Source organism: Homarus americanus, unplaced genomic scaffold (assembly GCF_018991925.1).
Source record: "Homarus americanus isolate GMGI-L3 unplaced genomic scaffold, GMGI_Hamer_2.0 scaffold28051, whole genome shotgun sequence".
NCBI lineage: Eukaryota > Metazoa > Arthropoda > Malacostraca > Decapoda > Nephropidae > Homarus > Homarus americanus.
This window is the reverse complement of record NW_024720144.1, coordinates 972,508-996,559: the sequence shown is the minus strand read 5'-3', so window position 1 is coordinate 996,559 and position 24,052 is coordinate 972,508. Positions and strand designations below refer to the sequence as shown.

General features: G+C 38.4%; 1 protein-coding gene across 2 annotated transcripts in view; it reads left to right on the top strand.

Annotated features, from left to right (window-relative positions):
• LOC121860422 (arf-GAP domain and FG repeat-containing protein 1-like) overlaps nucleotides 1-24,052 on the top strand; it is a 41,813-nt gene that overhangs the window by 1,124 nt on the left and 16,637 nt on the right. For both annotated transcript variants that reach the window (XM_042357575.1, XM_042357574.1), the window contains exons 2-5: nucleotides 5,587-5,680; nucleotides 7,990-8,102; nucleotides 16,180-16,333; nucleotides 22,692-22,926. In XM_042357575.1, coding sequence (XP_042213509.1) covers nucleotides 5,587-5,680; nucleotides 7,990-8,102; nucleotides 16,180-16,333; nucleotides 22,692-22,926 — 596 coding nt within the window. The remainder of the gene's footprint in view (nucleotides 1-5,586; nucleotides 5,681-7,989; nucleotides 8,103-16,179; nucleotides 16,334-22,691; nucleotides 22,927-24,052) is intronic.

Here is a 24,052-nt window from a genome sequence, read left to right as displayed (position 1 = left end):
AAATGTGTACTCTTGACAAATGATGGGAAATGACTGATGCTTGGTAATGTGATTGTTGATGCAAGGAAGCTTAGTGGTGTTAAGGGGTCAATGTTGATGTGGGGAAGCTTAGTGGTATGAAGGGTTGGGGTTGATGCAAGGAAGCTTAGTGGTATGGAGGTTTAGTGTTGATGCAAGGAAGCTTAATGGTATTAAGGGTCAGTGTTGATGCGGGGAAGCTTAGTGGTAAGAAGGGTCAGTGTTGATGCAAGGAAGCTTAGTGGTATGAAGGGTCAGTGTTGATGCAAGGAAGCTTAGTGGTATGAAGGGTCAGTGTTGATGCAAGGAAGCTTAGTGGTATGGAGGGTCAGTGTTGATGCAAGGAAACTTAGTGGTATGGAGGTTCAGTGTTGATGCAAGGAAGCTTAGTGGTTATGGAGGTTCAGTGTTGATGCAAGGAAGGTTAGTGGTTTGAAGGGTCAGTGTTGATGCAAGGAATCTTAGTTGTATTAAGGTTGTGGTGATGCAAGGAAGCTTAGTGGTATGAAGGGTCAGTGTTGATGCAAGGAAGCTTAGTGGTTATGGAGGTTCAGTGTTGATGCAAGGAAGGTTAGTGGTATGAAGGGTCAGTGTTGATGCAAGGAAGCTTAGTGGTATGAAGGGTCAGTGTTGATGCAAGGAAGCTTAGTGGTATGGAGGTTCAGTGTTGATGCAAGGAAGCTTAGTGGTATGGAGGTTCAGTGTTGATGCAAGGAAGCTTAGTGGTTTGAAGGGTCAGTGTTGATGCAAGGAATCTTAGTGGTTTGGAGGGTATGAATCTTTTTGGACATTTTCCCACCTAGACCAGTACAGTACCTTGCCACACCCAGAGAGATCGTCTATAGTACAGTGAGTTCATGAGATAGTGTGTGATACAGAGGATAGGATATACTGTACTGTAAACCGTATTCGCAATGGTGGAGCGTAAAGCTAGGATGATATATATATGTGTTTACAGTTCATTTGCGGTAGGCGTTTGCGTTAAATTGCCCTGAAAAACGGACACCCCTGTTTTCATTTGCATGCAGCTATCTTTCTGTTAGCGGGAACAGGACATGAAAGATGGCTCCTAGTTCATCAAAGCTACGAGTCTTATATGAACAGGATGATTTACTATTAAACATCCTGGGTTTGTGTAAGATCATGCGTAAATCAAAGGAAAAATGGACGAGGAAACATAGATGTTGGTTCATAGATTGCTGCTGAATCAGACCAAATATAGAGTCTACAATACTCTGGTGATAAGAAATAAAAATGTTTGGTTATTATTGGATTGACTTTATTATCACACTGACTACTAAATACATTGTCTGGTGTATGGAAGAACCTTGTGAAAGGGAGAAGTCTGAAAATCAATAATACTACATCTGTTTCTTGCTAGGCTATACTGTATTGAGTGACCTATTATTCCTGTATATAATCTCTTAATTTCACAGCTGCCTTTACGCTCATATTATCACGCTATCTAAATTGTCTAATGTGTGTGTGGAGAACCCTGATACAGGAGGGGGGAGATCTGAACATCCATAATGCATGGGAAGGAACACACCCCTCAATATAGGCTATACTAAGTGACCTATTATTCCTGGCCACATCTTAATTTGTTTCTCGGTGTCCTCTACAGAAAATGTTTTTTCCTAGAGGCATTTTGCTGGGTAAGGAGAGCAAACACGGGGTTAGTGACGTCACAGTGTGGGATTCTCTCGTCCGTTTCCATGCGGTTGCATTTTCAATTGCTACAGGGACCGATTGAAATGTACCGCAAACGCATAACGCTAACGCAACCGTGCTATTGGAAACAACCGTGTACATTTCAACATGATCTATTATTGCCGCTATCGCTACCGCTGCAACGTGAATGGAATCCTAGCTTAAGGTTTTGAAAAAATTATCATTTAACGATTAAATACCCCAACTTATTTCCTCTGATAATTGAGCACCCTAAGTTTCATGTGGGTTATGCTAAGTTAGTGTTAGGGTGTGAAATAAGCTGAAGTGCTTAATATGAATGAGATGAGAGCAAACCTGTTAGATCTGTGGTTACAATTCATTCCTAATAGCAGAAAAAGAGCATTACTGGATTACCTGCATGAATGGAGGTGACCAATATAAGAGAGATAACTGGATACACAAATGTAAAGAATCTCTGGGAGAGATTAGTAGATGACACCCAGAGAGTACATATTAAAACATTGTGTGAAAAAATGGAACAGGAGTTTGGAAGATATTATAAGTCTTAACTTAAAGCCTCAACATTATAATGCTGTCGCTGTGTGGGAATTACTGTATCTTTACTAATCTAAGTCTGTACTTGTCCTGTTACAGTACAGTATTGTTTATTTCTGAATTAGAAAAGAAAGACTGAAGGGATGATGTAGCATGTAGAAGGTATCAGAGTTATGGATGGTGTGGTTAATATTTTATTGATTTTAGAAAATGGGGGAGTTCATAAGCCATGGGTTTTATCTGGCAAATGCAGACATCTTCCTTATCAGGTTTTTTTTTTTCAGTCCCAAATACCAAAATAAATTCTCAACCACAATACTGGACTGCTCTGTGTCATACACTGAATGCTTGAACTGGTGGCTTGTCACGTAGCGCTGCAGACTCTCAACCAGGCGTGCAGTACATCAAGGACAAAATCTTACAGCCACCCATTGACTAAACTTACCTGACACAAAGCTTTATATTGAGTCATCAGAAATATTGTATTTCCTGTAAAGTCATTGTACTAGCAACAAAATTATCTTCCCATACTCAAAGATTTACCTCAACCACCTATGAGCAGTTGGTATGCATGACTGGGTAGCATGATTAATCTGATATAAGAAGCTCTTTCTCTATGGAACATGAGGCATATCATGGTTTGAAACATCCCAAAGTGGTTAATGTGGTAAATGATATACAGTGTACAGTATTTCAGTCATGATAAATGGACTACAGGGGTACAGGTATCCCCTAGATACGAAAATTCGCTTATATAAATTTTCTAACTTGACACCACTACTTTGTGTTATAAAAGTTTTCGCCACTTATATGAATTTGGGTCCCGGCAAAAATTCAAATCGTGCGTCCCCGGGAGTTAGCCGAGGCAGCCACATGCCCCTAATGCTCTCTCTCTCAGGCTGAGGCAGGAGTTATGTTATGGTTATTTTTCAGCTCCTAAGTTCGGGCATGTAAACATATATGCACACACAATCCTACATACAGGATAAAAAAAAAAAATCATAGTCGAAAACATAAAGGGAATAAACAATGCTTCGTGCACAATCGAGAGTTAACAGGATGAGTTGGGGGACTTAGGTTATGATTATTTTTCGACTTGTAGTTTTGGATAGATTAACTTTTATTTATTTATTTATTTTTCCCACTTACATGCACACACAACCCTACATACATAATGTGCAAAAAAGGTAAAAGAAATAACTCCCATAAGGTCAAAATCATAAAGGGAACAAACATTTCTTTGCACGTGAGAGCAGGGTAGGGAGCGGTGCGGGTCGGCAGAGGTGGCCGGGCTGGTTGCTATGGCAATGCTTGAGGGTGGCCATGAGTTAAACTTTGATCTAGCTTTTCCTTAATAGTTTTAGCTGCATATTTTCATGTTGTTAGTGTTTTATCAATGTTTTTAATGTGTTTGGTAGTAAATTATAGTAGTTGTGTACTATTTATCATTAGTTAGCTAGTTTTTTCTTGTTTCTGAACTGATTTTGTGTTTTGGGGGCATGATTTTGCGGTTGTTTTATCATTGGGGAACCGAACCCTATTTTTCCCATATGTTTTTTATTCGAGATATGAAAATTCACTTAATGAATTTATTTTTTGGAACCTACCCCATCATGTCACGAGGGATAACCTGTACCCATGAAGCTCAGGATAAGTCCTCTTCAGGCCCACCAACTGTTCTAAAATTTCTCAGAGGACAAGTTAGAAGGCTCGAGTATTCAGCGATACTGTACATTCATCCAAAACTGGGAAGATAGTTTTGTTTTTCACTGTACACCCAAAGCAGTACTAGCTTGTCTCCACAAATGATAATGTGATCTGGTTCACTCAGAATTTTACCTGCTGGATCAAATACAGGTTCATTCATTGACTTTTCATATTCTAAAACATTATGATCATTACACCAAATTCTCATTTATTGGATACAGTACTGTGTTTTGAAAAAATTACAAAAGTTTTCATAATTCAAAGTACAGTACGCCTGGATAGTTTGTGGATTTTTATTTCGCAGTCCTCTATTATTTGCGGATGACACCCTGGATGTACCCAAGAATGTCTGTGGGTAGTTTTAAAGTTGCCGTCATTTTCGTGGCTGGGACAAAGAGCCATTTGTTCTCGAGACAGTAATTGCCTTTATCTTTATTGTATATATGTGTGTGTGTGTGGAGACACATACACAAAACATATACAAATAAATAATAATGGGAAAATCCCCTCACAAATAATCAGAAACAAATTTATTACAAATGTGACAGTCTACCCTCATGTATACTCCGTGCTTTGTTATTAATAAAGCACTGAGTAGACATGAGGGTAGACGGTCACATTTGTAATAAATTTGTTTCTGATTATTTGTGAGGGGATTTTCCCATTATTATTTATTTGTATGTGTTTTGTGTGTGTGTGTCTACACACACACACACACACACACACATATACCGGTACTGTATACAATACAGGTAAAAGAAATAATTGTCCTAAGGGCAAATGCATAAAGGGTATATACATTCCTATGTACACAAGTAAAATATACACCCCTCCCCCGGTCAGCAAATGTTATTCGCGGATTTGGCGATTTGTGGTCATTTTGAGAACCTAATCCCCGCAAATTTGAAGGGCATGCTGTACTGTACTTAAGAAAAAAAAAAAATTTAAGATCAGTAGAGTAGTGGAATACAGTACAGTATAACTGTATTGCAGTAGACCCTCGCCAACCACGGATTTCCTGTCCGTTGATTCCATGTATCCAAAGTTTTCACTCTGTATACCATTTCACCAACCGAGGCATTTAGATTTATGTATTTGCGGATTAGTGTGGTGTCTTTATCTCTCCGTGGTCTAATGTATTCCTCCATAAATGTGAAGAATAAATAAAAATAATACAGTACAGGGTACAGTACTGTACTAATAAATAAAATCATTTCACGTAGGTCACAGGAGGCAGGAGCGCACTTCCCCCTCCTACTCCTTCCTGCCTATGATCGTGTGCTAACTCCCACACGTGAAGAAATTTTTATTTTCTATGTTTTTGACCTTATGATAATCATTTATTATATTATTATTTGTTGTTTTCACTTTCTGTATAAACGATTGTGTCCATGTAACAGTAAAGAATAAAAATTGAAGAAAATTGTGTATACAGGTACATTATACTGTAGTGTACTGTACAGTACACAGAAGTTGTCGATAATCGCCATTTATCCCAAATTGCAACAAACCAGACTGGAGCCAGATTCATATACATACAGTACTATAAAGAAATTGTAGCAAATTATAATAAGATGTAGGATGTTTATGTAGTCCTTACCAAAAATAACCATGGAATTTTTTTTGTATTTACAGTCGAGGATTAAATCCTCCGCATCGTGTCAAGTCCATCTCCATGGCCAGTTTCACACAGGAAGAGATTGAACAAATAAAATCAAAGGGCAACCAGGTAAGTGATCTTTCCTTCTATCAAAAAGGCAGATACTGCATAGAAATTGTCACGTGTGTGTTTGGGGGGGGGGGTATTTTCCAATGTGATCACCATAACTTGAAGAAGCAGCTGTGAAGTTTAACCATGTTTGGTACAGTATGTAAATATACCACAACAAGATTTCAAATGTATTTAAATGTATTTAGAAAATTACTATATACTGTAATTAGTTTTATCCAGAGTTATAATCATATAGAGTTTGATAAGTGCAGGTCAGCCTGTAGTGGTATTCTTTGTATGTACAGTGCATTTATTTTCAACACATGTACACGGTAGTACTTCTTATTAAGACAATAGAAAGGAAAGTTGACCAATGAATTGTTTAGATGGTGTTCAGGGTGTGCATTAAGAAACATATTGATGGTAATATTGGTTTTATTATGCAAAAGAGCATACCAAAACACCAGAATTGATGAGTTGTAGTCAAATACTGTAGTAAGTTTTTGCTCTTGGTCAAGAAGGGTATTCATCATTGGTGTAGAGAGAGTTGTTACAGCACTTTAATGGTTGACGAGCTGAGCAATATGTTGTTCAAAGAATTATGCTTGCCTTTGGAAATTGAAAATAAGATTTGTAGAGCTTAGAAAAAGTTTGTTTCAGATCAGTGTTGCAGTCAAACAGTATTGAACTTTGAATGTGAATGTAGAAAAAATCATTGTTTTTATGTTTGAGAACTAAAGAGAAGACAAATTGTATTAGCACTAAAGAAAATAAAAAGAATACTTATAGTACAGTATCAGTTTGCAAATACAGTAGAGGTAAAAATGTCTTAAATTGGGTCACTTTATCCTTTAATAAGTTAGTGGTGTGTTAATGGTCTCTGACAATAGGTTCACTAAAATATAAGTGGCTAAAATAGAATATTTTAGCGGGATGTGGTTATAAGATAGAAAAACAATAGAATTTTTTTTCCGTGTATCAGTGAGCCTCACGAGTATACTGTACATACAACAAACAGTGTGACATTTTTCATTATCTCGTTACTCCATATAGATCACACAGGATGACTGACTGCTCAGATGCAATGCAATCACACTTCTCACTGAGAAGAATATTTCCACCAATAAAACAGAGGACTTACAAAGCTTCAAATTAATGCAGGATTTCTCGTGCATAATCTTAAAGCAAGTTTACAGTATCTTGCTTAGATTTAAAACAAGACTACTAATTCTTAAATATAAAACAGGACTAATCATGCTTAAAATTAAAGCAGAGGACTTAATATGGCTTATTGCAAAACAGAGGACTTTACGTAGTTGAATGTGAACTGGGTACTGTATTATGATGCCTAAATTAAAAACAAGATTTATCATACAGTACTAAAACTTAAAACAGTGAGGGCAAAGACTGGGATGGATAGATGAAACTGAAAGCTGGATCCCTGGAGAGATACAAAATTTGGGAGGATTGGTAAAGACAGCCTTAAAACATTTGGTGTGAAGGGATGTAGTCTCCAATCCCCAGACACGAGGATGATAATTTTGATTAAGTGTGAGCCATTAAAGTTGAGGCTTAAACTGGGGTCATTAGTTGATGGGTACAGTACATGAGTTATAGAGTATGATTATCAGGATGAGTCTTCATTTTTACCCTTAACTTTCCCTCTTCATCATGCATAAGACTGTAACTCCTTTATATCTTGTGTTAATGTGATTAAAACCAAAATTTTCTTGAAAACCAAAACTGAGAGTTGGCCTCCTACCCAGACTTCGATAGAATTATGTACAGTAGAGAGAAACAGAAGTAAAGAGATTGTCAAAGGAGAATAGGAAATAGTATGGAAGTTGTATCAAGTTTAAGCTTTAAGGGTAAACTCCTTGATTTTGTTGTGATGATGGGTGTCGTGTGTCAGAATTGTAGCTGGAAGTCCCAGTTCTGTGGTTTATCAGTGCTGTGAGAACTATGGCCACATATACTGTACTGTCCTTTAATCTATTATATTTTAAGATCATTTTGCTAATAGAAAGTACAGGGTAATTTTTGTTTTATTCGAGAACCCCAAATGATTACAGTACAGGTACTATATGCAAAAACAGGAACCTAAAAATCAGTATGAATGAAGTCATCATATTGAGAAGAACATATAATTATGTTCTTAGCAATGATACGACTTTGTTCCTGCTAATTTTTTTGGTTCCTGTTTATTGCATGTCCTTAAATATATTTATCATTTTGTGTTCTCAAAGAAAAAAAAATACTCTATCTGAAATGTAAAGATAACTAACATTGAAGTATTAATTGTGTCATTTTTCTTCTCCACGATATAGTATTGTGGAGCTGTGTGGCTGGGGCTTTATGATGCAAAGATTAGTCCATTTCCTGACACCAAAGACGAGCATAAGATTAGAGATTTCATGATAATGAAATATGAAAAGAAAAGGTACGTACTGACACTGTTATGGTGTTGTGTGGCTGAGGTTCATGTGTGTTGTGAGTCATTGTTGCAGTTAGTGTTTTTAGTTATAGTACTGTAGTAGAGTTGGTCATAAGTGCACCAGAAATATCTAAAACAAATACTGTACTGTACTTGAATAGCAATTTGTGGCATATATTAGCATGCATTAGTTAATATTGTTCCTTTTTGCCCATTCATTTGTAAGCCTTTCTATGATTTGGAGGAGACGCTTTTATTTTAAAATATAAATCAGTGATATAGAGTCCGTCCAGTATTTTTATTAATGCATTTTACATTATTACTGTATTGAACTTTCCTTATTAACAGAATTCACTGCATATCCATTGTTCCATTTACAGTACAGTACAGTACTCTATTGCTTTGTGTCCCTTACCACTTGCCTTCAGTATAACAGAGGACATGGAAATATTGTATTATATGTTAAACCATCCTTGCCTTTATGTGTCCCATGAGCTTATGAACACAGTGACATGAACAAATAGATGATATGAGGATGTTACCCGAACAGATTGAATGAGTTTCAGGGTTAGTGCTTTGCCTGTGGGGGGGGTAATGTCCTGCTTTATCTCAGGGGTGAAGAGGCACCAAGGACTCTTGTGGCCAATGAGTTCTGTTACGCTCCGATATTTCAATCTCTTCTCTTTCCTTCTAATTAAATTCCTTTCATAGTTTGGTTTTGTTGAATTAAACATTTAAATAATTTTCATACAAAATATTACTTTCATATTTTTCATTACCATAAGAGAGTTAGAGTACTAGTCACTTTTTAGATGGTGGAAATAGTTGTTGGGTTGTGAGTGCACCATTATAGCCTTGAACAACGTGATGGTGAACTAAATGCGAAACAGACCGGCAAACACACGATACCTAAACAAATCACTTTATACTTTATAGAGTGATGGTACCAAAGTACTGCAGTATTGTGACTCCTTACACACACACACACACACCAATGTATGTAATAAGTCATTTATGTCCAATGTATATTTTCAGTCTTCGGGCTGCAGAATTTTTTCAATAAACCGTTATTTATTATTATTAGTAGTATTACACACACACATGCACATATGCATGCAAGCACATACACACATGCACATATGCATGCAAGCACACATATACACATGCACATATGCATGCAAGCACACATGCATGCAAACACACATGCACATATGCATGCAAGCACACACATGTACATATGCATGCAAGCACACACACATGCACATATGCATGCAAGCACACACACAGCACATATGCATGCACATGCATGCAAGCACACACACACATATATGCATGCAAGCACACACACACATATGCATGCAAGCATACACACACATGCACATATGCATGCAAGCACACTATGCACACACACACATGCACATATGCATGCAAGCACACATATGCACACACACACACACACACAACACACACACACGCACACACACACACACACACACACACACACACACACACACACACACACACACACACACACACACACACACACACATGCACATATGCATGCAAGCACACACACACACACACACACCTCTTTCCCAATCTTGTACCGTTACTCTCCATTTTTTCTTTCCCATTTTTCCTTCATGTCTCTTTCTTCCCCTTTGGGCAACTTCTTTTCCTCCTTTCAATCAATCTTTTGTATGTAATTGATTATTAAACTTTTATTGATGTCCAAGTCAACTTTATATAATTCTGATTATGTTTGATTACCTCTATGGTATTCATGATATAATGTAGGTGTCTAGTTGTCACTTATAATTGATATACAGTAAGTGTAATATGATAGAGCTTACACAGCTACATTTGTCACGTGTCTGCTGTGAGGGATTACAAACTGTCGTTCCACCCTGTACCACTGGCACTGCGTGTACTGACCTTGAAACAACTGGTTGAGCAAAGGGTGTGTGGGCGGAGCTTTTACTACAGGGGTAGGGTGTGAGCGGGACTTGATAGCATGTGGGTGGAGTTTGTACAGTGTGGGAGGAGCTTGAGAGTTCCTGTATATATTTTCACAGTTCTCAGTCTGTTCAGTACAGTTTATACGTAGTTTGATTTGTTGGAGTTGTGACACTCTCTGCTTCCCATTGTTGGTACAGTAAGTTTAATCTGTGATTTGCACAAAGATATTTATTGTAATATGTAATATAGATTTTCAAAATTATTGTACCTGAAGAAACTAAACAAATTTAATTCTTGTGGTGTCACTCATTAGACAGACTCTTGTACAGTATTTCTTTAAATGTCATCACTGAATGCCCTTTCTAGTGAATGGAGTGATATTTGTCCATCTTATTTATATAAAAATTTCCAAAAAACACAATCTTCCCAAACTCATTTGAGAAAGTGCCTCTTAGTACATTAGGCAATTGTTAGCAAAGCTTGATTAATTAAATTTTTCATTAGCATAATCAGTTAATTATTTACTGTTTTCACTTTGTAATACTGTACGTTAACTTGGCTTATGTAGAAACTAAGAAAATATTATGAAATGTTGTATCTGTACAAATTTTTCATTGCATGATAGTAAATTCCACATGTGGATTGCCACAGCCAATATTGAGCAGCTTGGTAAACTTGATAATAACTGAGATAACTGCAGCACAGTCTTCATTGTAACTGAATCCCAGAACAAACAAACATGGTAGTTGACGGCACTCACAAGTCTTCTTCATTATACATCAGATTGAAAAGACGAAAGATTATTTATAATTTGTTGAAAATATTTATTGGATAATAGAAAAAAAAATTAAATGAGCACGATGAGTTAGCCTGGTCTCCTTATAGACCCCCCAAAAAGACAAGCCTCTTTTTATTTCCAATGCAAGTTGCGTCTTGCATGAGGCATTTAATGACATTTGTTTGTTCGTTTATATATAAGTGTTTTCTGTGGGTTTATGTACAACTGTGATGGCAGATGTGGCCAGACATACCATTAACATTGTTGTATGTGATGCCTGGTAAGTTTACAAGGGAAAAGTGGTGGTGTAGAGGAGAGTGTGGTGGTGTAGACTGTAGAGGAGAGTGTAGTGGTGTAGGTGTGTAGAGGAGAGTGTGGTGGTGGAGTAGAGGAGAGTGTAGTGGTGGTGGAGTAGAGGTGAGTGTGGTGGTGGAGTAGAGGAGAGTGTAGTGGTGTAGGTGTGTAGAGGAGAGTGTGGTGGGGTAGTGTGGTGTGTGTAGAGTGTGGTGGTGGAGTGGAGGGGAGGTGTGGTGGTGGAGTGGGGGAGGTGTGGTGGTGGAGTAGGAGGTGTGTGGTGGTGGAGTGGAGGGTGTGGTGGTGGAGTAGAGGAGAGTGTAGTGGTGTAGGGTGTGTGGAGAGTGTGGTGGAGTAGAGGAGGTGTGTGGTGTGGGTGTGGAGGTGTGGTGGTGGAGAGGGAGGTGGTGTGTGTGGAGGGAGGTGGTGGTGGAGTGTGGAGGAGGTGTGAGTGGTGTGGGTGTGGGAGGTGTGGTGGTGGAGGTGAGGTGAGGTGTGGGGAGGTGTGGTGTGTGTGGGGGAGAGTGTGTGGTGGTGGGTGAGGTGTGGTGTAGGGTGTGGAGGAGAGTGTGGTGGTGGAGTAGGGTGGTGTGTGTAGGTGTGTAGGGAGAGGGAGGTGAGTGTGTGGTGTAGGTGTGGGAGGAGGTGGTGGAGTAGAGGTGGTGTGTGTGTGGGTGTGTAGGGAGTGGTGGTGGGAGTAGGGGTGGTGGTGTGGGTGTGGAGTAGAGGAGGAGGTGGTGTGGGTGTGTGTGTGGTGGAGAGGGTGTGTGGTGTAGGTGTGGAAGAGAGGTGGTGGGTGGGGTTGTGTAGTGGTGTAGGTGTGTGGAGGAGGTGTGGAGAGGAGTGGGGTGAGGTGTGGTAGGTGTGAGGTGTGTGGAGAGTGTAGTGGTGGGTAGAGGGGTGTGGTGGTGTGGGTGTGTGGTGTGTGGAGAGGAGTGTAGGTGTAGGTGTGTGGAGGAGAGTGAGGGAGGTGTGGTGTGTGGAGGAGAGTGGTGGGGTGGGGAGGTAGTGGTGTAGGTGTGGTGGAGGTGGTAAGAGAGAGGTGGTGGTGTGGGTGTGGAGGGAGAGTGGGGAGTGTGGTGGTGTGGGTGTGGAAGAGTGTGGTGGTGGGTAGGGGGTGTGTGGTGGTGTGGGTGTGTGGAGGAGAGTGGTGGAGTAGAGGTTAGTAGCAGGAGCAGTCTTGGAGTGTGTTATCTTGTGTGGAGGAAACAATAATTATTTTTAAGATAAAGATTCGGGAAATGTTGGAGAATTAATTGTATACCACAAGTGTAATGAGATGACTGGCATTATAAATAACTTATCTTCTCAGTTATACATTTTATAATTTTCATATTTTGGTTATTCACACAAAGTCTACTAATTAATTTTCCATTCACTGATATTTTTTATTTGTCATTAGTTTTCATTGTGTACTGTTTACTTATTTTTTTAATTTATTATAGTTTTATATATCTTAACAGTTTATTACAATTTGTCTTCCTCATTTTCACATCATTTTTCTTGTATTATTCTGGCTCCTGTACCCCACGAGGACTCAGCTAGGCTATCAGTGAAGGCCAGGGTGTGTTAGGGTCATGTGTACTTGATCCCATTGACGCAACTCAAGTTTCACCAAACCTATCACTATCGGGGAGTGGAGTGGGGGGGGGGGGTTGACATTGGGCAGTTTTGTTTACCCCTGGAGCCTGTGGTGGTAGTGTTGCCTCATTCCTCTCTCCCCCCAACCTCCAGTTTGTGTATTTCATCTCTTATCCTGGTAGTAATAATTATATTCTATTGTTGTGTGTGTGTGTGTGTGTGTGTGTGTGTGTGTGTGTGTGTGTGTGTGTGTGTGTGTGTGTGTGTGTGTGTGTGTGTGTGTGTGTGTGTGTGTGTGTGTGTGTGTGTGTGTGTGTGTGTGTGTGTGTGTGTGTGTGTGTGTGTGTGTGTGTGTGTGTGTGTGTGTGTGTGTGTGTGTGTGTGTGTGTGTGTGTGTGTGTGTGTGTGTGTGTGTGTGTGTGTGTGTGTGTGTGTGTGTGTGTGTGTGTGTGTGTGTGTGTGTGTGTGTGTGTGTGTGTGTGTGTGTGTGTGTGTGTGTGTGTGTGTGTGTGTGTGTGTGTGTGTGTGTGTGTGTGTGTGTGTGTGTGTGTGTGTGTGTGTGTGTGTGTGTGTGTGTGTGTGTGTGTGTGTGTGTGTGTGTGTGTGTGTGTGTGTGTGTGTGTGTGTGTGTGTGTGTGTGTGTGTGTGTGTGTGTGTGTGTGTGTGTGTGTGTGTGTGTGTGTGTGTGTGTGTGTGTGTGTGTGTGTGTGTGTGGCTGTGTGTGTGTGTGTGTGTGTGTGTGTGTGTGTGTGTGTGTGTGTGTGTGTGTGTGTGTGTGTGTGTGTGTGTGTGTGTGTGTGTGTGTGTGTGTGTGTGTGTGTGTGTGTGTGTGTGTGTGTGTGTGTGTGTGTGTGTGTGTGTGTGTGTGTGTGTGTGTGTGTGTGTGTGTGTGTGTGTGTGTGTGTGTGTGTGTGTGTGTGTGTGTGTGTGTGTGTGTGTGTGTGTGTGTGTGTGTGTGTGTGTGTGTGTGTGTGTGTGTGTGTGTGTGTGTGTGTGTGTGTGTGTGTGTGTGTGTGTGTGTGTGTGTGTGTGTGTGTGTGTGTGTGTGTGTGTGTGTGTGTGTGTGTGTGTGTGTGTGTGTGTGTGTGTGTGTGTGTGTGTGTGTGTGTGTGTGTGTGTGTGTGTGTGTGTGTGTGTGTGTGTGTGTGTGTGTGTGTGTGTGTGTGTGTGTGTGTGTGTGTGTGTGTGTGTGTGTGTGTGTGTGTGTGTGTGTGTGTGTGTGTGTGTGTGTGTGTGTGTGTGTGTGTGTGTGTGTGTGTGTGTGTGTGTGTGTGTGTGTGTGTGTGTGTGTGTGTGTGTGTGTGTGTGTGTGTGTGTGTGTGTGTGTGTGTGTGTGTGTGTGTGTGTGTGTGTGTGTGTGTGTGTGTGTGTGTGTGTGTGTGTGTGTGTGTGTGTGTGTGTGTGTGTGTGTGTGTGTGTGTGTGTGTGTGTGTGTGTGTGTGTGTGTGTGTGTGTGTGTGTGTGTGTGTGTGTGTGTGTGTGTGTGTGTGTGTGTGTGTGTGTGTGTGTGTGTGTGTGTGTGTGTGTGTGTGTGTGTGTGTGTGTGTGTGTGTGTGTGTGTGTGTGTGTGTGTTACAGCATTGTCATATACAGGTATTCCTCAATACAGTACAGTACCTGTATATGAATTGGTACAGATACAAAAAACAGTTCTCAAGTTAATTTTAATTTCTCAAATAAAAGAATATATGGGAAAAATAGGGTATGGTTCCCCAATGCCCCAAATACCCCAATATTGTACCCCCCAAAAATGCAAAATCAGTTTACAAACAAGAACAAGACCTACCTAACTAATGATAAATAGTACACAACTATAATTTACTACCTACCACATGAAAAAGTAATAAAATTTTGTTTAACTTTGGTACATTACCTTATGGGAGGGCAGTCTGGGCTCACCACCACAAGGGTGGACTGAGTAAGGGCACTACTCAGAGAGATGAGGAGGGTTTTCCACCTCATCACTGCTTTCTGCCAAGGACACCACAGTCACACCAAAGGTGGGAGGAGTGGAAGAAAATCCACTGGTAGAAGGAGTGGGACTGGTAGCTGAAGATGCAGGAAGCGAAATTTTAATTTTTGCCCGGATCCAAATTCGTATCAGCGAGGAAGTTTTTGTATCTCAAAATAGTGGTGTCAGTTTAGGAAATTCATATAAGCGAATTTTCGTATTTCGAGCATTCATTTATCAAGGGATACCTGTATTGTACTGTTCAGTATACAGTACTTGTGCAGCATATTTGAGGTTCAGTCACTAAAGAACAATTTCAAAAGTTTACACATTGTCTTCTCTCCAACAGGTATGAGAAATTGCCTATTAGACTGCAAGTCAGTTTTACATGAGGAGTCCTTATTTATGGAGTTGTATGTTAAAAATTAACCTTTTAACTAAGCTTTATTCACTTTTACTTTAAAATATTTATACTGTATTTTAAAGATGTTGAGTTGTTGCGATATATGGCTCTTAGGTTATGGTCCGGAGCGTCTCATATACTGTACTTTATGTACTGTATAGTATATATGACAGTTTTAAAATGTTAACAAAAAAACTAAATTATGCCAATGCTACATCAAAAGTAATCACTGCAGTATATTATTCTTTCTTACTAACTGACTTTATCTTTAATAGCTAATTTCACTGTAGAAAGTTCATTGAATAAGGATACCAACACCTTTGGTAAATTATGATTTATGCTATAAGTTTTCCCTAATATAGTTATGTACAGTACAGTATATTCATTGTTGTGGTGATTTACCACCATGCATTTAAAATACTGCAATTAAATCAAATGAAAATTACCTTAACCTCTCCCTAATCTCTGTGAAACAACTTTTCTCCTACAATCACATTTAGATACTCAGCTGAGATCCTTGACAGGAAGGGGATATGAATTTGTATTACAGTATCTTGAATTTGATGAGGCTCTGCCAATGTTGGATTTCCTTATAAGGCTGATTATGCCAAGCAACTGAGTCTTGTCATACTTCAGCGGTGGTCTGTCTTGTTCTGCCCTCAACTCGAGCATATAGCTTTATTTGTCAAAAAGTATGTCAAACCAATGACATCAGGCAAAGAAACACATTCAATTTAGAAGTTTTTATATTTCATTAACAGACTCTGTGCTATTCCATTAAATTATTCACCAGAATACAATATTCTGAGACTGACAACAAATACATTCAACAATTAATTGGTATGTTACATGTTACAGGGCTACTGAGGGTAGATTGTCAGTTATGATACAGTATTTGCAAGCCACAGATTCATGGTGGAATAATTTCCACAATTATATTAGTGAGCAATGCCCTGCTTTTTAAGTGTTAAGTAAATTGTACTACATGTGTGCACATGCAGACAATATTCTAAGTCATATCCTTTCTTGTTAACATTTACCAGAATGGATGTGTTGTGGGCACTGTAATAGGACAGTACAATACAGCATGATAATAACTTAATGTTTAATATTACAGGTTTTATATAGAGCCAAGTATTGCTGTGAAGAACATGCCTCCACAAAACTCTAGTGCCACATCTTCAAATGCCTCTACACCAAGTAGTGAAACTAGTAAGGCTGGACCAACAGCAAACACCTCAGTTTCGCGTCCAAATGTCTCAGCCTCGCAGGTGAGTCTCATAGCATGGTGCAAACTTTTTTTGTGCAATTAATATGATTTCTTTCCTAAAAAAATATATCACCAGGTTTTTCATTACTCTAATAGAACATTACAGATGGCAAATTTTGGGTGAGTAATGAGATTTCATATGAAATTAAACCTCAAGAACCTGTGTAGATAAAGTTCAACTGTTGACTTGTACCCGGCTGTACCACATCTTAATGTGTTGGCACCCAGAAATTTAGCTGCAGACAGTATCTTCCTCCAATGTTGGGATTACTGAATTCTAGTGAAGTCTGCTTCCAAATTACTGAACAATACATGATGAGGTATTTGAGGTTAAGTGTTAATTTGGTATTAAAAATAAAAGCTTCTAATGGTTTGCTATCTACAGTCTGCAAAAGGCCGTTGGAAGGACCGAAAACCCTTTTTACCTCCACTGAAAATTGTCCGTCCTGACAACACATGGTCTTCCACAGGAGACAAAGTTTGTTTGTCCTCAGTGTTATTATGTAGCCTCTTCTTGAAGCTAATCTTTCGATTAGACCGTTAACAGGTTGTATTCATAGCCAATTTATTGTTAAAGTTGAAATTGAATTGTTGTCTCCCAGTTGAATGCAAATTTTCCATTATATAAAATACAGTAAAGTCTCCCTAAATCCTTAAAAGGTGACCATTGTCAGTGGAAGTTAGGTGTAGGGATGGCAGCCATCCTCACTGGATGTTTCAAGTTACTTGCCTTCCATATTTGCATATGAGGGGGTGGAATAGAGAAACCTTAGCCGCTGGTTAAGGGTTAACAGGCCACGTTGGTTAGTGGCCAGTCTCGTTAAGGGAGGATTCCAGTCACTCAAACACTTCTATAACCTGGCAAAAGTCTCTTTGAACTGGATATATTCTGGTAATTCATACACATGTTTATATTTAAATTACACTGTACTTAGCCATCAAATAGTAAGCTTAAAACATGGGAAAATAAAGAAACAAGTGTGCTGAATGATACAGTAACCTCATGGGAATATGAAGAATTGAAATACTGAACTGTACTGGTACAATAAACTCCATGTGGGGTACATTCTTTAATGCATTTATACAGTGAAAATTGAATGGAAGATACACTGTAGTTCAATTCAATAAATGCTTATATGCATCTGGGAAACTGCCCTGGTTCAATACATTTGCAAGTACAGTACCTTAGGTGAATGGCTTCATATATGTCAACACCACACCACTAGTTTGTCCATGATTTCAAGCTTTCCTTTCAGTTTCAACCACTTTATAATTTTAGTTTTCCTCCCCCAAAATTTTGCTGGCACTAAGGGCATGGTTCAGTACAACAGTTATTTCTCTTACAGAATATGCACAAAATTGAGGATAAAATCATCTTCTTGCTTAAGATTACAGTATATCATAACAGCAGAGAGAGAGAGAGAGAGATTATTTATTTTTTGGCTAATGAAAAGTACAAAGGAACTAATGAGATGGCTCTCTGGTTTAATTATTTGAGACTTCAAGTTCAGGGAGACCTTATGGTATTGTTAGTACAATATTAGTATTATTATTTATTTTTATTGTTGTTGCACTGACTTTACTTTTCATTTTTTGGAAAATTTGCTCCAATGAGTTTGGTATATTTTCCTTTACCTGCCATTTATTGGCTATGAATGAGAACCTGACACCCTGAGGAAATAAATCACTGCATAGAAAGAGCACATTCAAGAAGCTTGCGTAAATCTTACTTCCTCACACACTTTCTGGCCACACATTTCATCACTCCTAGTTGACCAAAATGTGCAAAGGTCACCGAGGCTCCTGGTCCAGTATACAGGTATATTGTGTAGAAATTTGTGAAAGATTCCTTTAGAAATGTGTGTGTACAGTAAGTCCTCGTTTAACATTGCCCCCGATGACTCGTTATAACGTCGCTACTCTTTAGATATCCATGATTCAAACAACGTCCCATCAATTCAGTACAGTATAGCATTGTCACGGACTACTTTGTACGGCTCATCACCCTCTCTCAACTTTGCACGCTACGCTCTCACCCGCGGAGCATCGTAGCATCACCAGTCTTTGTTAAGCTGCCACAGCGTTTGTGCATGTTTAAGTGTTTTTACTCTTAATACTGTACTCTAACCATTCAAAATGGCTTCCATGCACCCATCAAGTATATATATATATATATATATATATATATATATATATATATATATATATATATATATATATATATATATATATATATATATATATATATATATATATATATATATATATATATATATATACATATACATACATACATACATACATACTGTACATACATACATACATACATACATACATACTGTACATACATACATACATACATACATACATACATACATGTACATACATACATACATACACACACATATATATATATATATATATATGCAAGTAAATCACTGTAGGTGCGCGTGATCTAGGTATATGCTGATAACCACAAGGAATATGAAAACACGAAGTTCCCAAGCGCTTTCGTGTAATTCACATCTTCAGACGTGAGTACAGACTGAGGAGAAATACATAACAAGGCAAATATATATACAGTAGAGGAAGGTGAGATTAAGTCCACAATGGTCAGGTTATTAGGTAGTGACCCTACTAATCTTCAAAAAGCACTGCAGCAGTCAGTAGTCAGGTCAGAGGGTAAGATGACCCAACCTTCTCATCTGGTAATTAAGAAGATTTGTACAGTAGAAGTAGCCACTGATATAAAAGAAAAAGTGAGACTGATAGTGGAACGCCAGTGTATACATGCGCACTCAAGGAAACATAGTCATTTATATTAAGAATATGTACAAAAGATTCATTATTGTTTATTACTGAAAATGTATTTGGTTGAATTAATGTTTATATATGTGAAATGAACGATGCAATTCATTAATGATACGTAGAATATTAAAACACACACGGGGAGACAAGACGGCATTGTTTTCGTGAGTGACTATGGTTCTACATAAGAAACTGAAGAAAATAAAACCTTGGTTGTAGCTGTAGTGAACTTAATTTAAAAAAAATTGAATACCTGTATGTATGTTTTCAGTAATGTTATTTAATATTAATAAATGGAACACTAGAAGTAGCTAACCACTGATGGTAAATAAATAAAGCGAGACGATTGGGAACGCCAACGTATGTACAGTAAGTGCGTACATGTGAAAACATGTCGTCATTTCTCTACATATATATATGAAAGCAACACTTATTTACTGGTCATATATGTTTTAAATAATACTTATGAATGTAAAACAAAAATTCAACTCACCAATGGTGGTAAAGTCTAAAACATAAGGGAAGACAATGAATATTGTGCGAGTTTTTACTCAGATGACGAATTTATCAGGTTCAACTCTGGCTGAAGCTGTAGCTTTCCATAAAGCTGTTGCTGAAACTGTTACTGAACCTGAAGTTGATGTTGAAGCTGCTTATGATTCTGAATTTGATGGTGTAGCTGAAGTTGATGGTTTAGGCCTTCGAATAATAAAGCTGTTGAAAGAACCTTGCACAGCTGCTTTCTTTTCTCATTGTACATCCTTATGTAGAGGTCATTTGCGTTTATTTAAATTTTAATGCATTGTTCTGTTAATGGATCCACTTCAGAAAATATGTTCATTGCTTGCTCCATATAATATCCACAGACCTTTCACCTTTTTCATATTGTTTTAACACATCTAGTTTCTCGGCTAAGCTTATACACTTTCTGTTAGCTTTTGAAACAACTCTACCATCACTTGCTCTCTTGCTCATGTTGAATAGGGATGCAAAAATGCTGTAAGAAACCTCAGAAAGTTTTTCTCCTGTTCCTGTTCCAGATGCGTGAAAACAAAAGGCCCGCCATGCTCTGACTGTTGTTTACCACTCATTAGCAAGGCAGCTTCTTTGCACAAGGTGCTCTTAATTTTTTTACAGTAAAAATTTTTTTTTTATAATGCATATCAGGATTTAGTTATTATTCATATGAAAATGTAATTTTATTTTTATTATTTTTTGGTCATAAATACCAATGAAATAAGGACATAAATTGAATTGGGTCCTAAATTCACTAGGGTTTTAAATATGAAAAGTTGTTGGTCGAACCGTTGTTATCTTATTATCGGAGGCTTTACTGTATTCCAATTATGTGTGTGTGTGTGTGTGTGTGTATAGATACACACACAAAACACATACATAAATAATAATAGGAAAATCCTCTCACAAATAATCAGACAATTTTTATTAAAAATGTTGAGTCTACTCTCAAGTGCACCCCGCGCACTATTAATAACAAAGCACGGAGTAGACTTGAGAATGACTCCCTGTCCTGGCTGTGAAAATGTCAACAACTTTAAAACTACCCTTAGACAATCTTGGGTACATCCAGGGTGTCATCCGCGAATAATAGAGGACCGCGAAATAAAAATCTGTGAATTATCCTGGCATACTGTATACTTTACATGCACAATATAATATAATAATGGTATACTGTACTGTACAGTAGCTAAAACAACTTCTCTGTGAATACTTTGTGGGAAACAATATGAGACCATGGACGATAAATTTTGGTACAGTAATCCTGTGTTTTTCATGGGAATTGCATTCCTGAAACCCCCGCAAAAAGCCCAAACCGCGAATACTCTTAGGAATCACTGCACCTGTGGCCACCAAACAGCTCAGGGTAGGTCATGCACTTCACCATGCCATGCTCTCAACTCACGGCCCAGTGGTCACACTGGTCACTGATGCACTGTACCGGCATTTACTAACATCTTTATTTGAAACTAATCATATTGTAGTATAGGAATGGAAAAACGTAAACACAGTTATATACAAAAAATGTTTATTTACAAGCAAATAAAAAAATTTATTTGCTGAGGTCGGCAACACCTGCATTGCCAGCCTCTCCCTGCTGTCCCGGCGTCTGCCCGCCCTCACGCAGTCACGCCAGCCAGCCAGTCTTCTTCCACCCACATTCCTCCACTTGAAGACTTGTACAGTATTCTGACAAAAGACACAAATGAATTGTCAGTCTTCACCACACCTCAAGCCATAGCTCATACCACCTCTGAGCTTGTACAATAAAACTGTTTTTTCCTTTAAGGTCTCATCACTATTCTTGGTCACTTTGGAGTCTTTGCTAGTAATATTTGCCTTTGATGAGGCTGGCTTACATCCCGCAGCCACGTGGGAGGACAAACAGAAGAGGTAATCACAGTACGGTAGGCACATGTGGACTGAGGCTTCTTGGAGCAGCGGGTGTCTGAGGCGAGAAAGGGTGGTGTCTGTTTGTCGCACCTCACAGGGGAATATCGAAAATGGCGCGAAATTTAAATTTTGTTTTTAAAGGATATTTTATATACCGGGTATACCCCGGTATATAATTTTTTAGTAAAAAAAAATGCGAATGGTCATAACTGCGTTAAAAAACCCACGAAAAACACGGGCTTACTGTATATGAGGGCTGTCACTAGTCACATGTAAAATTGCGGAGCATATCGACCCCCACCTGCGCAGATAGTTGCTTTAGCTACTCAATATGTGACATCAGTGGGGAAGAGATGGTTGTCATGGTCGCTGCCTTCCAGTTCTTTTATCTGTAATATGCTCCATTCTGGTTTAATATTTTCAGAGTACTTGACATAATGATAACAGTAGCCATTCTGAGAGTAAACATAATGGCAAGTGGAGGAAATTGGTTGCACTAATGTGACTTGCTGGGACAATATTACACATCTTTTGCCATGTTCTCATTGGCTTATCCAAATTCAGTCCATGGCAGATACTTCTGAATTTAACGAGATGGCTTGTACAAAGAAACCCAGTAGAAATACATTACTTAAGCTGCAAAGTTACCCAAATACAAGCAAAGGTACAAAATAGTAAATTTCATGTAAATACAGTAAGCAAATCATCCAGAAAGTTACTTAATTAAAGTAACAATACTGTACTGCTACTTCGTTACTAGGCATCTCTGGCCCTGGTGTAAGAGACTTAACCCTAAGACTTACTGATTATACACACTGAAAATTAAAGAAACAATTAAAGCAAACCTCTCACATAATATTTCCCTGGCATTTTCTCCTTATTTATCTGTCGTCACACACTTTTGTATTTTCATCTTGACCTTTCAAAAAGATTAGAATTTTTACTAGCATTAGTTCATTGGCTTGAGCAATTAGTTTTGCTTACTGCATAAAACTTATTCCATTAGTTATGGCAGTATTTTATATCCAACTTATGACATTGGTTAGTGATTCCTGATGACACTGAAATAATTGACTTCATATTTTGTTATTATGTGAACTATAGAATGGAATGCTGATAGTATTTTTATTTGTTCTTTTCAGTCATCAGGGTCAGTAAGTGGTGGGCTAACAAGTGCCACCAATACTGCATCAAAAAACTCCACCCCAAAATCCTCAGCTTCTCTAGATTTGTTAGCAGACTTGGGCAACCAGTCTGGCTCCACAGTCAACTCTAATGATCCTTTTGCCTCTCCAACAAGTTCCAAAGCACCCACTTCAGTTTCGCAGCCTTCATTTGCTAATTTTGAGAATGCGAATATCTTTACAAACACTCCTAGTAAGTATTTTGCTTTTTCATACAGTACATGAAAAGGTTATTATTGCTGAGTTTACTTTATTTTTTTTATTCATTTTACAGCTTGATGCTTGGTGATGGAAACAAAGCCCTAAATCTGGTGTACTCCTGTTACTTAACACAAGCCAGCATCACCTATCAATTGCCTTTCCTTCCCCCAAAATCACTTAATGCTGTGCTTTCTGCTCATTCACAAACTCGGCCACTTCCTGGATGTCCACCCCTTCACTTAGTGCATCTTTCCATCTTCTTGGTCTTCCTCTCTCCCTGTTACTGTCCACCTCTGAACTATACACTCCTTTTACCACTCTTTCACATCTCATTCTCTCATTACTGTATGACTCTATCATATGAGCAAACCCTGAACCACTCTAATCCAAACACTTTCATTGCCTCCACATTTCCAGTTTCTTCTATCACATATCCTTTGCATCTTATTTGCTCCATATATTGCTCTCAAGTACATAATTTTTCATGCTTCTAATTTGCTCCTTCCTCAAGTATCCAGAGTCCATGTTCACATCCATATGATAAAGTCAGCTCAGCAGTTCCTCCTTTGACATGGTTTGCCCTCTCTAGAAAATGTTCCAGTCCACCAATTACATTTAATAACACAAGAAGGTGAGGCTACTCATTCCATGCACATATTAAGTAAAATGTATATGACATCAATGAGAAAAGCGATAAATTGAGTATAATTTCCGCAAACACTTGCAATAGTATGAGTCAAGCTTAAAGATAAGTTGAGTGCAGTACATGTAATTGGTTCTAAAATCTCTCAACTTCTTAATTTTTTTTCCAGGAGTGGTGAACATTAATTAGTCTTCTCTCGATGTACAGTATTGCCTTTGGTTACTAATTGTTTTTTAGTACAGTACTGTGCTTGTATTCTGTTTGTTATTTTTTCTTGACATGGTTACAGATCATCTTGCAGCACATTTACTGGACATACCTCTGTCAATTTATTTTTCTTTTCTTTTTTAAAAGTGAGTAAATTGTGGAAAAGACTGATGTTTGCCGGAAGAAGGTATGAACCCACCAGTATTGTTTTGAAAGTAACTTATGTATATAACCAAAGACTGGTGATACTTATGAAATTCATGTTAAA